The sequence below is a fragment of the Rana temporaria genome, chromosome 8, assembly GCF_905171775.1.
Source record: "Rana temporaria chromosome 8, aRanTem1.1, whole genome shotgun sequence".
Lineage (NCBI taxonomy): Eukaryota > Metazoa > Chordata > Amphibia > Anura > Ranidae > Rana > Rana temporaria.
Window position 1 is genome coordinate 92,181,220 of NC_053496.1, and position 17,383 is coordinate 92,198,602.

The 17,383-nt window shown below is 45.6% G+C and overlaps 1 protein-coding gene across 1 annotated transcript in view; it reads right to left on the reverse strand.

The window, feature by feature from the left end:
* Positions 1 to 1,833: 1,833 nt before the first annotated feature.
* Positions 1,834 to 17,383, reverse strand: part of WASHC2C (WASH complex subunit 2C) — a 78,564-nt gene continuing 63,014 nt past the window's right edge. The window contains exons 27-29 of the mRNA XM_040322181.1: positions 15,838 to 16,428; positions 15,028 to 15,205; positions 1,834 to 2,568 (exon numbers count right to left, since the gene is read on the reverse strand). Coding sequence (XP_040178115.1) covers positions 2,432 to 2,568; positions 15,028 to 15,205; positions 15,838 to 16,428 — 906 coding nt within the window. The 3' untranslated portion in view covers positions 1,834 to 2,431. The remainder of the gene's footprint in view (positions 2,569 to 15,027; positions 15,206 to 15,837; positions 16,429 to 17,383) is intronic.

Sequence of the window (17,383 nt, forward strand, 5' to 3'; positions counted from 1 at the left end):
GTTTTAACTAAGCGGTCTCTGATAACATTGTATATGAGCACCTTATATATGGATATAATTATTGAAATAGGATTGATTTGTTTGAGGTTTATCTGTTGCTCTTCCACTTTGACGGAACCAGTCTTTGTATGGTTAACTGTTTCCGTCTTTGTGATTCATGGGGTGCTACCAATTGGGGGCATCTGAGATGGGGGGCACCCTACAGGTGATTGGGCAGGACCACACTGCTGGGCATACATTTGCACCCATACGGACGCCCAGGGCACTCTTGTGATTTCCACCCCAATTGTCACCCGATTTGTGTCCCTGCTCATCCCGGTTTCTTCCCTTGGGATGACCACCTACACAGGGACTATCTAGCCACTGCATACTGCGCTGGCTTTTTCCATCGTCCTTCTTGCTGCCTAGGAACACCTCTAGCCGCTCCCCCCACCTTTTTTCCATCTAGCGCTGCTGAGTCACGCCTCACAGCCCTCTCACCGCGTGGCCTTCTGGTCATTATAGTTTTGGCTGTCTCCGGGGATCGGTCGCATGCACACCAACACCCACACGTTTTCACTAGACTGGTGACGTCAGACGCCAGCTGAGTGGTGATTGCTCAAAAGCCCGTGGCTCAGGCATGCAGACATGCCAGAGCCTTGGGGGCATCAAAGGTTGGTTTTGCGGGCTTCTGTGCCCACTTTTGATGTCTGTCAAGCTCTATTCATCTGTTATTTTATGCCTCTTAAGCTCCATTTACTTAGATGATCCCCGTCATACATCTAGTTACAGTATGTCCCCTTAAAGGGATTGTAAAGGTTTGTTTTTTATTTTCTAAATAGGTTCCTTTAAGCTAGTGTATTGTTGGTTCACTTACATTTTCCTTCAATTTCTCTTTTTTCTTAGTCTGAATTTCTCACTTCATGTTCAGTAAGCTGTTCTGGCCGACTATCACCGCTCTGATGATGGGGGCAAGCTTACCGAGTAGAAACAGGAAGTGAGAAATTCAGACAAAGAAAAAAAACATTTAGAAGGGAAATCGAAGGAAAAGGTAAGTGAACCAACAATGCACTAGCTTAAAAGGAACCTATTTAGAAAAAAAAAAAAAAACAACTTTTACAACCCCTTTAAGTGCATCTGCTAATTAAATTTCCTTATTATATAATTTTACTGCAATTTCCCCCCTCTCTTGGTTTAATTGTGATTAATTTGTTTTATTATATTGTGGCATTTTGCCTACATTTCCCCAAACACTAGGATGTGTTAATGCACACCCTCTATATATAATTTATATTCCTATATTACTGACCTTTTAAAAAATAATATGTTATTATAGGTAATATGTTAACACCCACTTCCCTTATTTTGCTTATGTATTCCTCTATTTTCTTTCTCGTCATGGGATTAGGAATTATGTTATTCCTTATCATTCTCTGCCCTGTTTCAGAGCATCTTTTTGAATAGGCTTTCCTTGGACTCTTGTCTTGCTGTTTGGATTTATATAAAGCCTTTCCTCTAGGATACCTTGTGTATTTGTTTTAACAGGTGCCCCCGTGCGTTATCTACTTTAAGCAAGGATTATGACAGATCTCCTTTCAAAGCTTGCATTTTTTGATAAAAGTACAATGATAAATTATATTAGCAGCCCCTTTTTTCTATGGTTGCTTATTGATAATATTATAATACTTGATATAGGTGTACGAATAACTTATGCCGATTGAAATCTTGGTATATATTTTTTTTCTTGGCTAGGTCCTTTGAGCACTCACTGTGGGTATTCGGTTGCTCGGGATCCCAACAGTCAGGATATTTAGGGAAACACAGAACCCAATGATGACTTCACTAGGTCTAAAATTTTGTATGCAATCAAAACAGATTTTACGTAAAGGTTTTCAAAGCATGTTGATGGAGGAGGGAACATAAGCAGATTAAAAACTTCAGATCTAATCTAGTGTAACTAATTATTTTCCAATGTCATCAATGTTTTCCAGTTTCCATCTTTATCATTAAAAAAAAGAAAAATCCATATTTTTATAGCTGTCATTTCAAAAGCAATTTACAAACAAGAGAACAAAAATGCTGTTGTGCTGTGACAACACATCAGTAACAAGAAAACTGCGCTCAGAGGTATAAAATCCAACTGGGTCACAATTGTAATAAAATGTATTCTGCTAAAGTATCAGTGCAACTAAAGTAAGGTAACCTGTACAGAGTACATGGGTAGTGGAATGTCTCAAAGAAGAGAGGTATCTGTGCCTGCAGTATCCTATCCTAGTCATAGTTAACAAGGCATGAACATTTGGCACAGACATAAGTGCTTCAAAAGAGCTAGAACAGTTACTTTGTCCTGCTTCAACTTGTAAGTACAATAGTGACTACTGTAATTATGTATTGTATGTTAAGCCTTAACATGAAACTGAGCAAACAGCCTCTCTGCAAGGGTTGCTCTACTTCATTTACCAAAAACATTTAATGGATCGTCAAACATGGAGGAAAATTTTGTGTCCTGCTTTGTTTCCGATGTTGGAGTGGACTTGGCTTTTGGTTTGCTTTTCTTCGTGCTGGAGGCTGAGGTTGAAAATATATCATCTGCATGAGAAGAAATATAGAATGAATAACTTGCGTTGTTAACCGCTTGAGGACCAGCGCACATACATTTACGTTGACAGAATGGCACAGACAGGCATAAGGGCATACAGGTACATCCCCCTTTAAGATGCCGAAGTGCTCGCGACCCTGCCGCGATGTCCGTGGGTCCCGCAGACTCTATCGCCGCGGGGATACCCACGATCGTCTCATCGAGAGCTAGAGCGGGGAGATGCTAGTGTAAACAAGCATCTCCCGCTCTGCCAAGTGACGACACTGATCTCCGCTCCGTGTAAATCGGAGATCAGTGTCATGCGACACAGAGCCCATTCCCCTACAGTAAGAAGCACTCCCTAGGAAACACTTAACCCCTTCACTGCCAGTGTAATTTTCACAGTAATCAGTGCATTTTTATAGCACTGATCTCTGTAAAAATGACAATGGTCCCAAAAATGTGTCAAAAGTGTGCGATGTATCTGCCATGTCATTGCAGTCACAATAAAAATTGCTGATCATGGTAATAAAAATTAATAAAAATGCCATAAAACTATCCCCTACAGTGGGGCAAAAAAGTATTTAGTCAGCCACCAATTGTGCAAGTTCTCCCACTTAAAAAGATGAAAGAGGCCTGTAATTGCCACCATAGGTATACCTCAACTATGAGAGACAAAATGTGAAAACAAATACAGACAATCACATTGGCCTATATTCACGTAGGGCGGCTTTACGTTGTGTGGGCGTAGCGTATCTTATTTACGCTACGCCACCGCAACTTAGAGAGGCAAGTGCTGTATTCACAAAAGCACTTACGTCCTAAGTTACGGCGGCGTAGCGTAAATGGGCCGGCGTAAGCGCGCGTATTTCAAAGTAGGCAGGTCGTGGGCGTGTTGTATTTAAATGAGGCTTGACCCCATGTAGATGCATGGCTGAACGAACGGCGCATGCTCAGTATCACGTCGTATTTATGCCCAAAGATACGCCGGCTCAATGCCTGTGACGTGAACGTAACCTACACACAGCCCCATTCACGTACGACTTACGTAAACAACGTAAAAGATACGCTTGTCCCGACGTCCATACCTTGCATGGGCTGCGCCACCTAGAGACCAGCTTTAACTTTACGCCGGCGTATGTCTTACGTAAACGGCGTAACTAATTGCGACGGGCGTACGTACGTTCGTGAATCGGCGTATCTTGCTCATTTACATATTCGACACGGAAATCAACGGAAGCGCCACCTAGCGGCCAGCGTAAATATGCACCCCAAGATACGACGGCGTAGGAGACTTACGCCGGTCGTATCTTGGCCAAATCTATGCGTAACTGATTCTATGAATCAGGCGCATAGATACGACGGCGGCCATTCGGACTTACGACGGCGTATCTGGAGATACGCCGTCGTAAGTCTTTAAGAATCTGGGCCATTGTCCGATTTGGAAAGAATTTATTTGCAAATTATGGTGGAAAATTAGTATTTTGACACCTACAAGCAAGATTTCTGTCTCTCACAGACCTGCATCTTCTTCTTTAAGAGGCTCCTCTGTCCTCCACTCATTACTTGTATTTGAACTTATCAGTATAAACCTGTCCACGACCTCAAACAGTCACACTCCAAACTCCACTATGGCTTCACGCAAGATCTCACCCCGTGGGGTCAAAATAATCACAAGAACGGTGAGCAAAAATCCCAGAATCACACAGGAGGACCTAGTGAATGACCTGCAGAGAGCTGGGACCAATGTAACAAAGGTTACCATCAGTAACACACTACGCTGCCAGGGACTCAGATCCTACAGTGCCAGACGTGTCCCCCCCCCCCTGCTTAAGCCAATACATGTCCGGGCCCGTCTGAGGTTTGCTAGAGAGCATTTGGATGATCCAGAAGAGGATTGAGAGAATGTAATATGGTCAGATGAAACCAAAGTAGAACTGTTTGGTAGAAACACAACTTGTGTTTGGAGGAGAGAATGCCGAGTTGCAACCAAAGAACACCATACCCACTGTGAAGCATGTGGGTGGCAACATCATGCTTTGGGGCCATTTCTCTGGAAAGGGAACAGCATGATTGTTCTGTGTACATAAAAGAATGAATGAGGCCATGTATCGTCAGATTTTGAGTGCACACCTCCTCCCATCAGCAAGGGCATTAAAGATGAAACGTGGCTGGGTCTTTCAGCATGACAATGATCCCAAACACACCGCCCGGGCAACGAAGGAGTGGCTTCATAAGAAGCATTTTAAGGTCTCCAGATCTCAACCCCATAGAAAACCTTTGGAGGGAGTTGAAAATCTGTGTTGCCCAGCGACAGCCCCAAAACATCCCTGCTTTAGAGGAGATCTGCATGGAGGAATGGGCCAACATACCAGCAACAGTGTGTGTGACAATCTTGTGAAGACTTACAGAAAAAGGGATTTTTAATACAGCTTACCTGTAAAATCCTTTTCTTGGAGTACATCACGGGACACAGAGCGGCATATTCATTACTATATGGGTTATATGGAGTACCTTCAGGTGTTGACACTGGCAATCTCAAACAGGAAATGCCCCTCCCTATATAACCCCCTCCCATAGGAGGAGTACCTCAGTTTTGTAGCAAGCAGTATGCCTCCCAAAATGGTCCCCAAAAAGAGGGGTGGGAGCTCTGTGTCCCGTGATGTACTCCAAGAAAAGGATTTTACAGGTAAGCTGTATTAAAAATCCCTTTTTCTTTATCGTACATCACGGGACACAGAGCGGCATATTCATTACTATATGGGATGTCCCAAAGCAATGCTCACAATGAGGGGAGGGAGAACATCTCCAAGACAAAAGGATTTAATTTAGAGAAATACTCAAATCATAATAAATCCAACTTAGTTGAGAAAAATAATCTTAAATTTTAAATTTAACTCAAAAAAGAGGAGCCCCCGGAATCCGAGGGTCTCAAACTGCAGCCTGCAGCACTGCCTGCCCAAAGGCTGTATCAGTATTCCTTCTTACGTCCAACTGGTAGAATTTTGTAAACGTGTGGACAGAAGACCAGGTTGCCGCCTTGCAAACTTGAGCCATAGAGATCTGGTGGTGTGCTGCCCAGGAGGCGCCCATGGCCCTAGTAGAATGAGCCTTTAATGATACTGGAGGAGGCAACGCTTTCAAGCCATAGGCCTGAGTGATTAATTGCTTAATCCACCTAGAAATGGTGGACTTTGCAGCTGCCTGCCCCTTCTTGGGCCCATCCGGTAATATGAACAGCACATCTGTTTTCCGGATCTTCTTTGTAGCTTTAAGATAGGCCTTCATGGCCCTGACGATATCCAAGGTATGCAGCAACCCTTCCTTTCTGGAAGTAGGTTTAGGGAAGAAGGATGGTAATACCAAATCCTGGTTCAAATGAAAACTGGATATAACCTTCGGTAGGAAGGAAGGATGAGGGCGGAGAACGACCCTGTCCTTGTGAAAAATAAGATATGGTTCCTTACAGGATAAGGCCGCCAGTTCCGATACTCTTCTTGCGGAAACTATGGCGACCAAAAATACTAACTTCCTTGTCAGTAAAACCAAAGGAATTTCAGCCAACGGCTCAAACGGTTGTTTCTGTAAACTTGACAGAACAAGGTTTAAATCCCACGGGCAAAGCGGGGATTTAACTGGAGGTTTAATACGCAAGACCCCTTGAAGGAAGGTCTTAACCAGCGAGTGGGTGGCCAGCGGCCGCTGAAACCACACTGACAGAGCAGAAATCTGTCCTTTGATTGTGCTTAATGCCAATCCTTTATCCACTCCTAGCTGGAGAAAACTTAAAACTCTATCAATGGTGAATTTGCGAGAAAGCCATCGCTTGGACTCACACCAGCCTACATAGGCCTTCCAGACCCTGTAATAAATCACCCTAGAGACCGGTTTCCTGGCTCTGATTAGGGTAGAGATTACTTTCTGAGACAGACCTCTACCCCTGAGAATCAGGGATTCAGCTTCCAGGCCGTCAAATTTAGATGCCGTAAGGCAGGGTGGAGGATCGGACCTTGCGATAGCAGGTCTGGCCGTAGAGGAAGAGTCCAAGGGTCTCCCACTACCATCCTTAAGATTAGTGAGTACCATGCCCTTCTGGGCCATGCTGGAGCTACCAGGATGACTGGTATGTGCTCCACCCGGATCCTGCGCAGCAGGCGGGGTAGTAACTGGAGCGGGGGAAACGCATAAAGAAGTTTGAACTGATGCCAAGGGCAAACCAACGCATCGGTTCCGCAGGCCATCGGATCCCTTGAGCGGGACATGAACCTGTCTAGCTTCTTGTTGAGTCTCGATGCCATGATATCCACGTCCGGCACTCCCCATCTTTGGCAGAGTGCTTGAAAGGTTTGTGGATGCAGAGACCATTCCCCCGGCAATAGAGTCTGGCGGCTTAAGAAGTCCGCCTGAAAGTTGTCCACTCCTGGAATGAATATTGCCGATATGCAGGGCACATGAGCCTCTGCCCATAGGAGAATCAAGCTCACCTCTCTCTGAGCGGCTTGACTCCTGGTTCCCCCTTGGTGATTTATGTATGCCACGGCCGTGGCATTGTCTGATTGAATTCTCACCGGGAACCCCTGCAATTTTGACGTCCAAGCCCTGAGGGCTAGTCGAGCAGCTCTGAGCTCCAAGATGTTGATGGGCAACTGCTTCTCTGGCGTTGCCCAAGTACCTTGGCGAGTGCAACCATCCAAAATTGCTCCCCAGCCCGTCAGGCTGGCGTCTGTGGTCACTATCTTCCAAGCCACTGGGCTGAAAGACTTCCCCTTCAGTAGATTCTGAGGGTCTAACCACCAACACAGACTTTGTCGGACTCTTGATGAGAGCGGCAACGGGATATCCAAGGCCTGTGGCCTTCTGCTCCATGCTGAAAGGATGGTTGCCTGCAGGATGCGAGTGTGGCTCTGGGCGTATGGTACCGCCTCGAATGTGGCCACCATCTTGCCTAGTAACCTCATACATAGGCGAATAGTCGGTTCCTTCTTGCTTAGAACCAGTAGGATTAATTCCTTGATGGCTTTGACCTTCCTCAGAGGTAGAAACACTCTTTGTTGTTCTGTGTCTAATCTCATGCCGAGATATTCCAACTGCCTTGTGGGCAGGAAAGCTGACTTTTCTCGACTTAGGACCCAGCCGAACCTCTCGAGGTATTGGACCGTGAGGGCCACTGCTCGCTCCAAGCCAGGAGACGAGTGATCTATGACTAGGAGGTCGTCCAGGTATGCTAGGATCGTGACCCCTTGGATCCTTAGTTTGGCTAGGATTGGAGCTAGGACCTTCGTGAACACCCGGGGGGCCGTAGCCAACCCGAAGGGAAGCGCCACGAATTGGAAGTGACGCGAAGCCACCATGAAGCGTAGATATTTTTGATGTGGCTGATAAATTGGAAGATGAAGGTAGGCATCCTTTATGTCTATGGACGCCATGAAGTCGTCCTTTTGGAGTGTGGTAGCTGCTGACCGCACGGATTCCATCCGAAATGAGTGGATCTTTAGGTATGTATTTACCATCTTTAGGTCCAAAATTGGCCTGACATCTCCATTGGACTTCGGGATGATGAATAGGTTGGAGTAGAAACCTAGCCCCTGTTCCAGGACTGGTACCTCTACTATTACTTCCTGGGAAAGTAGATGATTTAATGCCAACATTAATGCGGCTCCTTTCTCCGGATCGTTTGGAATCCTCGACTCCTGGAAATGAAGAGGAGGAAACCTTAGGAAATCTAATTTGTAGCCCGTGGCCACGGAAGACCGTACCCACTCGTCGGGAATGCTGGCTTCCCAAACCTCTGAAAAGAGTCGCAGCCTTCCCCCCACCTTCGTGGGTGGGGGCGCCCCTTCATAAGGTCGGCTTGGGGGCTGGTTTTGCTGGTTTTCGAACCCACTGCTTTCTGCCTCTAGCAGCCTGTCCTTGTGATTTGCTGTTGAAGCCGAAGTTTGCTTTCGCAGGAGGCCGTCGATACTGCTTGGCATTAGAGGGCCCCTGCCCAGGGGAATACTGTCGTTTAAACGCAGGCCCCTGAAACTTCCTCTTAGTTGGCAAGAGAGTACTTTTGCCATTTGAAATGGTTTGAATGTATTTATCTAGGTCCTCTCCGAAGAGTCGTCCTCCATGGAAGGGGAACCCTACCAGGAGCTTCTTGCATGGGGGCTCGGCCTCCCAGCTTTTTAACCATAAGAGTCTTCTCATATGGATAAGGGATAACGATAAACGTGACGCTTGCTGGATAGAATCCTTAATTGCGTCTACTGTAAAACATATGGCCCTAGGGACATCCGAAAATTCTTCTGCCTGCTGGGCAGGAATAAGTTTAAGCATCTGCTTAACTTGATCCGATAATGCTTGAGCAACCCCAATCGCAGCCACAGCTGGCTGTACTACTGCCCCAGCAGTAGTGAAGGAGTTCTTAAGTAGTGCTTCCAAGCGTTTATCAACTGGATCCTTGAATACCTGTATGTTTTCTACAGGGCATGTTAATGATTTGTTAATACATGAGATGGCTGCGTCCACTGCCGGAGTAGCCCATTTCTTGGAAAATTTATCTTCCATAGGATATAGGGCAGAGAATCTTTTAGGTGGTAAGAAGATTTTATTTGGCTTGTTCCAATCTTGGAACAAAACTCCCTCTAGTAGAGGGTGGATCGGATACTGCATTGCTTTGAGGCGCCCTCAGTGAGCCCAAAGCTGAAACCGTAGATACCTGGAGATCTGGTACAGGCAAGTTGAATGCATTATGGACCAAGTCCGTTAAGGCTTGAATCCACCAGCTCTCCCCTTGGGAGACTGCTCCAGACTCCTCTGTATCCGGATCCTCGATCCCTGAACCTGCTTGGTCCTTGTCCAAGAGGTCGTCCAATTCCCCTGAGGAAAGGACCTCCTCTTCTGAGGGTCCGCGCTCGGGCGACGGAGATCTATTCCGCTTACTGCCCCGCATAGCTGCGGCTATCATTTTTCCCATGCTTTTCTGCATCTCTTTTAAAGAGGTGAGTAATACCTCCTCCGTGACCATCTTAGGGTTGGACTGACCCGCGCCAGCTCCAGCCCCAGATCCCGATGGCCCCAAGGCTCCCTGTGGGGAAAGCAGCGGCATAGCTTTGTCCGAGACCTCAGACTCTCTGGGGGAATCCCCCTGCCCAGGGGAGTCCCATCCAGGTACTAACCAGGCCCGACCCTGCTTAGCCTCCGAGATCAGACGAGATTGGGTGCTTTCAGGGTGATGTGGCCGTAGGCAAGCCTACAGCACCTGGTATTCCCAGGCGGTCTAGCTAGCCTATTGGTACCTGGGACTATAAATAGTTAAATGCCCAAACACCTGTTTGGGGGATAAAAAATGCTTCCTCTCCCCTAGATGACACTTTTTTTTTTTTTTTTTTTCTTTTTTTTTTTTTCAAAAAAAAAAATCTTTCTTTTTCTTTTTTTTTTTTTTTTTTCAATCTAGGAAAGAAAAAACATTCTGTCCCCCCGAGTAGTATTGCAAGAAAAACTATGAGATGGAAAAGAAACAGCCTATTCCTAGGCTAGAAAACAGTTTTCTGAAGACTGCAATATTCTTTCTGGCCACTGTGTGTCCTCGGCGCCCCGTGCTGCCGTTCTGGTCTTTCCTCCCTAGTTCCAAAGTATTGAATGGAACAAACAAGGAAGGGCCGCCCCTTCCTTAAGCCACTGACCCGCCCTTCCCCCCCCCAGCAATCTCAAACAGGAAATGCCCCTCCCGACAGGGGGGGGGTTGGGGGGAAGGGACCTCTCAGCTCCAGCAAACTGCAGCCTGCAGCCTGGAACCACGAGGAGGCCAGCGTTTTGCCTGCTTTGCAGGCTCTGAGGAGGAAGACTGAATGGAGCATCGCCTGGAGGCTTGCAGGTAAGCATAGCTCTCTGACACACACATATACTTTTATATCACACAGGCCCCACTCAATGCTTTTCCAACACTACAAGGGAGGTCACATCTTATGGGGAATAATACATATAGAGCCATCCTATCTTTATGATATGTGACTAGTTTGCCAGATGCAGTGCATAACTTTAGGCATGTCCCCTGTGACCCCCCAGAAAAAACCTGCTAAGAACCAAGTTCCGCAAGTTTTCCCCTCACTTACCTGCTCCATGCCGCAGGACTTTGCCAAGCAAGAGGCCCAATCTTCCCCCATCTCGGTGGGGATGTCTAGACCTTCAGGCCCTGGGTTCCTATGAAGGATCCACTGTCCTGGGCCCATATAGCACTCTGGCAACAGAAACATTAGGCACCCAAAGGTTTCTAAGTTCTGGGCCCAGGGTCCAGCTCTCTAAAAAGAAAAGCATTATGGGCTATACCCCAAGGGTTTGGGGTCCGGTTACTGACCACTTTAGCGCTGAGGCTTTTTTGGACAGAACCGGTTAGCTCACCTAATCCCAAGGATGCGGAGGCAAGCTAAACCATGACTAACACCTAAGACACTGGCGTAAAAACTGAGGTACTCCTCCTATGGGAGGGGGTTATATAGGGAGGGGCATTTCCTGTTTGAGATTGCCAGTGTCAACACCTGAAGGTACTCCATATAACCCATATAGTAATGAATATGCCGCTCTGTGTCCCGTGATGTACGATAAAGAAAACGTTTGACCTCTGTCATTGCCAACAAAGGATATATAACAATGTATTGAGATAAACTTTTGATATTGACCAAATACTTATTTTCCACCATAATTTGAAAATAAATTCTTTCCAAATCAGACAATGTGATACAGCTTTACCTTTAAAATCCTTTTCTTGGAAATGCATCACGGACACAGAGCCTTAATTACTTAATGGGTTATGTAGTCACCACAGGTGATTGGACACTGGCAAACCCAATTAAATTGAGTTCCTCCCCTATATAACCCCTCCCAAATGGAGAGTACCTCAGTTTTGTAGCAAAGCAATAAGTGTTCCACGTTAAACTCCGAAGAGGGTTGGGGGCTCTGTATCCCGTGATGTATTCCCAAGAAAAGGATTTTTACAGGTAAGCTGTATTTAAACACCATCTGCTCTAGTCGAGTGCGCTTTCACCTGAAAAGGAGGAATCTTCTTTTCTAAACCATAGGCCTGAATAATGACTTGTCGAATCCACCTTGCAATGGTGGATTTTGACGCTGCCTGGCCCTTCTTTGGGCCTTGCGGCAAAATGAACAGACAAATCGGTCTTCCTCATTTGAGCCGTAGCTTGCAGATAAACCCTTACAGCTCTTACAACATCTAGAGAGTGTAGACTCTCTTCCTCCGCAGACTGCGGAATTGGAAAAAAAGATGGTAGGACAATACCTTGGTTCAGATGAAAACCTGAAACCACCTTAGGTAAGAAATTTAGGTGAGGCCGTAGCACCACCACCCTGTCTTCATGAATAATCATATACGGTTCTTTACACGAAAGAGCCACCAATTCCGATACCCTTCTAGCCGAGGATATGGCTACAAGAAAAAACAGTTTGTGTCAACAGATTTAGAGAAACCTGGTTTAAAAAGGTTCAAAAGGTAGCTTCTGTAAAACAGACAACACCAAATTTAAATCCCATGGGCACACAGGAGACTTAAATCGGCGGATTTAACCGCTGTGCACCCTGAACAAAGGCCCTAACTAGACAAAGCCGAGATTTGGCCCTTGATAGTGCTCAAGGCCAACCTCATATTTAAGTCCAATTGAAGAAAGGCAAGAATCCTATTAATGGCAAACTTCCTAGGATGCCACTTTCTGGGTTCACACCAGAAAACATGCCTTCCAGATTCTGTAGTAGATAAGCCTGGAGGCCGGCTTCTTAGCATTAACCAGGGTGGATAGGACGGGCCCTGAGAGCCCACATTTCCTCAGAATGTGGGTCTCAACAGCAAACCTGTTAAGTTTAGACTTTGTAAGGCAGGATGGAATATTGGACCCTGCGATAGTAGGTCTGGGCAAAATGGAAGAATCCAAGGTCTTCCTACTGCCATCCTTACGACTTCTGCGTACCAGGGTCTCCTGGGCCAAGCCCGGGCGACCAAAATCAGACTTTCCTTCCTTCTTGACTATTTGAGGGAATCGTGGGAGGAGCGGTACAGAAGAAAACGCATAAATCAGGGAATACCGATCCCATGAGATTGTCAGGGCATCTGAGCCTTGAGCATAGGGATCTCTTGACACAAAACTGTCCAGTTTTGCGTTGAACCTGGAAGCCAACAGGGCCACATCTGGGGTTCCCCATTTTTGACATATGATTTGAAACATGTCAGGGTGTAGAGACCATTCTTCTCTACTCAGTTGCTGGTGGCTTAAAAAATCCGCCTGCCAATTTTCTACCCCTGGAATGAAGACCGCAGATAGGCGAGGAATATGCCTTTCTGCCCAGGCCAAGATGCGATTCACCTCTTTTTGGGCATCCAGACTTCTGGTGCCTCTTTGGTAATTGATATAGGATACGGCCGTAGCATTGTCGGACTGAACCAGAACAGGCCAGCCTTGCAGTCTGCAAGACCAAACTTTAAGGGCCAAATTAATTGCTCAAATCTCCAGAATGTTGATGGGTAGGAGCTTTTCGGCCCCCGGACCACTTCCCCTGGGCAGATGCTTGTTTTAGCACTGCCCCCCGGCCCAGAAGGCTGGCATCTGTGGTCACCACTTTCCAGGTAACTGGAGTGAAGGATTTCCCTTCTGACAGATTTTGGGGGAGCAACCACCTATTAAGGCTCTGTCGAACCCCTGGAGATAAGATCATAGGAAGATCCAGGGCCTGAACATCTTTGTTCCAAGCTGACAGAATTCTGCCCTGTAACAGTCTTGAGTGAAACCGGGCGTAAGGGACAGCCTCGAATGAGGCTACCATCTTTCCCAACAATCTCACGCATAGACTGATGGAAGGCCTTTTTGCCTTTACCACTCGGACCAAGTCTCCTATGGCTTTTGCCTTTGGCTTGGGAAGGAATACCTTGCTTAGGGACGTGTTTATAATCATGCCCAAGTACTCTAGCCTTTTTTGAGGCTGCAGGGAAGATTTCTCCACATTGAGGACCCAGCCTAGGTACTCTAAATATTCCACTGTGCTGTGTACATTGTGGCCCAAGCGTGCAGTGGACTGATCTATGATCAACAGATCGTCCAGGTAGGCTGTTATCGCTATGCCTTGTGCCCTTAGTCTTGCCAGGGCCGGGGCCAGTATTTTTGTGAACACTCAAGGTGCTGTAGCCAGCCCGAAAGGAAGGGCCACAAACTAAAAGTGACGCTGATCCACCGCAAACCTTAGAAATCTTTGGTGAGCGTGAAATATGGGTACATGCAGATATGCATCTCTGATGTCTATTGATGCCAGGAATTCTCCTCTCTAAAGGGTGGAAACAACTGAATGAACAGACTCCATGCGGAAGGAGCGAATGTTCAGAAACTGATTCAGACTCTTTAGATCTAGGATAGGTCTGGCATCCCGTTTGGTTTTGGAATCGTAAACAGGTTTGAATAGAATCCTGACCCCTGAGGCTAACTCCAAGATTACCCCTTGGGACAACAGATTTTTGGCAATTCTTGATCTCAGAAACCGGGGTGGCGGAAGTTCTCTGAATTCTAGCTTGTAGCCTGAGGACACTGTGGCGATGACCCACTTGTCCTGAACCTCGTTCCGCCAAGAGTTTGCAAAATGCAGCAGTCTTTCCCCCCACTCGGCCGAGTGGGGGCATCCCTTCATAGGGAAGCTTTGGGGGGTCCGTTTAGACTTTGAACCCCAAGTTCTTTTCTGCCCTTGGGCTTGGCTCTGGGCTTTACCCCTAGTGTTAGACTGGGGCGGCCGTCAATACTGCCTGGAGACTGAGTTTCCAGGGACTGGAGAAAGAGTATAAATGAGGGACGCTTACTCTTCCTTTTAACCGGCAATAGAGTAGACTTGCCTCCGGTAATCTTTTGGATGTATCTATCCAGGTCATCTCCAAACAGGCGTTCTCCCCCAAAGGGGGAACGCTGCCAAGTACTTCTTGCAGGAAGCCTCGGCCTCCCAATGTTTTAACCAAAGGGACCTGCGCATATGTACCTGCAGGAGATTCAAGCGAGATGCTTGTGGAACAGAGTCCATAATCGCATCAATCGCAAAGCACAAGGCCTTAGGAAGGTCTTCATAAACCTCAATCTCCTCTGTAGGGAGGAGGTTAATCATCTGCTTAATTTGTTCCTTGAGGAACTGACATACACCAATGGCAGTAAGTGCAGGTTGTACTAAAGCCCCAGCCATGGCAGAGGAGGCTTTTAACAGGGACTCCAGCTTTTTATCAGTTGATCCTTGAAACCCTGTGCGTTGTTTAAAGGACAGGTCAGGTTTTTGTTTGCACAAGAAATAACTGCATCAATAGCAGGTACCCCCATTTCTTGGTGAAACCTTCCTCCATAGGTTAACTACAGTGGACAAATCTCACCTAATGTCCAATTCAGACTCTGAACATTCTAAGTCTGGCACTTTCCCTGGGTTTCCTTTCTAAGACAGACAACATCCCAAGCTATACATACCCATATCATCATCAAATATGGACTTGGCCTCCACTTTCTTTTTTGATTTCTTCTCCTTCGGTTTGTGTGTGAGATCAGCAAAAATATCTGAATTATCAAACAGATTTGCTTCAGATGCAGTTTTCTTCTCGTTTGGCTTCTTCACTGGCTTAATGGCTTCTGCTGCAAATATATCATCCTTAAAAATATTAAAAACAAAGGACAGATGTAATAAATATTAGAGAAGTTATAATAAATATTTTAGCTGCTATATTCTAACCCCTTGTCTACCAAGGTATGTTTATAAAGGTCTTGGGGCTAAAACAAGCTTCAAAACCTTTTTTCCCTCTTTAACCACTATAAATGGTCAACTCTGAACCAATAACCTGTAAAGGCTTTTAAAAGCATAGCCTATGGACAATTTTGGGTACCATAATTTTTCATGTTTTTTTAAGGCTTGGCATCTATTCACTCGTGACAACCCCATGTTTTATCTATAAAATGGGTTTTAAAATTGTGTTTGTTGAGTATTTTAGAGTACTTTTTTCTGAGAACAGCATTTGACAAAAAAAATGCAAATAACGTGAAAAAGAAAAGAAAAGGTTACTTCGACCATATTATTCTACAGGGACTTTGCCATCAGAACATGATGATAGGGGGTTTTAAGTATTATTCCAGCAAAAACAAAAATGCTGATTTTTACATGTGCGAAAAATGTAAAATTGCCCCAGTAGAAAAGTGGTTAAGGAAAACCTTATAGTCCTAAAACTCAACCTCAACTGGATGAGTCAAAGGCTGGTATATTATAATTCTGAATAAAACACCACATACCTCAAATATATCTGCCGTAGCCTTAATGTTTTTGGGTGGAACAGGCTGAACTTCGACTTTTTTCTCTGGTTTTTGGGCTCCAAAGAGATCGGCAGGATCATCATCTAGCAGAGATGTGGGTTTAAAAGTCTTCTTGTGTTTTTCCTTGACTGATTTAAAGAGGTCGTCATCACTACCATCACCATCAAAGACAGAAGATGAAGGTTTATTAACCTCTTCCCTAGGCTGGCTCAAAGCTTCATTCACAGGAAGGTTTTCTTTCTGCCTGGAAGTAACCGGGTCAGGTAATGAGCTACTGCCAAAGAGATCTGAACCAAAGAAATCTTTAACATCAGGGGTGAGAGGATTTACAGGAGCTTTTGGTTTTGTTCTGGACTGAACATCATTCTCAGAGAATGACAGCTTCATACCGGGAATAGGCCCCTCTTTATCCAGTTGCCAGTTTGACCGAGCAAGTGTTGCTTCAGATAATGTATCTTGTGTGGGAGATATTGCTGATGAATCGCTAACATCTCCACCGGAATCTTGGGATGCATGTTTTCGGCCCATTCTTGTAGGAGGTCTCCGCTTTCCAGAAACCTTGGCACGAGACTGAGGAAGACAAAAATCAGCAAATGAGTTCAGAATAAAAAAGGACAAAACAGATTATATAGAAAATTGAAGCGAATACCAAGTACAATAAAATCTGATTATTTAAAGCTGATTTTCATACAAAACAAGCAAAGCGTTTAACCCCTTAACGGCGATATACATCGCCAGAATGGCACGGCTGGGCACAAGCACGTACCTGTACGTCCTCTAAGTGCCCAGCCGTGGCCCGGTCTGAAGCTCCGTGACCGCAGGACCCATTCGCCGCTGGTGTCTTGCGATCGGTCACCAGAGCTGAAGAACGGGGAGAGGTGTGTGTAAACACAGCTTCCCCGTTCTTCATTGTGGCAAGGTCAGTGATCGTCTGTTCCCTGATATAGGAAAAGACGATCACTGATGTCACACGTCCAGCCCCGCCCCCTACAATTAGGAACACATATGGAGGTCACATTTAACCCCTACAGTGCCCCCCTAGTGGTTAACCCCTGAACTGCAATTGTCATTTTCACAGTAATCGGTGCATTTTTATAGCACTTTTCGCTGTGAAAATGACAATGGTCCCAAAAATGTGTCAAAATTGTCCGATGTGTTCGCCATGTCGCAGTCACGAAAAAAAAAAAAAAAAAGCTGATCGCCGCCATTAGTCGCAAAAAATGATTAAGAATGCAATAAAACTATCCCCCATTTTGTAAACGCTATAAATTTTGCGCAAACCAATCGATAAACGCTTATTTACCAAAAAATAGGTAGAATACGTATCGGCCTAAACTGAGGAAAACATTTTTTTTATATATATATATTTTTGGGGGATATTTATTATAGCAAAAAGTTAAATTTTTTGTTTATAGCGCAAAAAATTAAAAACCGCAGAGGTGATCAAATACCACCAAAAGAAAACTCTATTTGAGGGGGAAAAAAAAGGACGCCAATTTTGTTTGGGAGCCACGTCGCACGATAC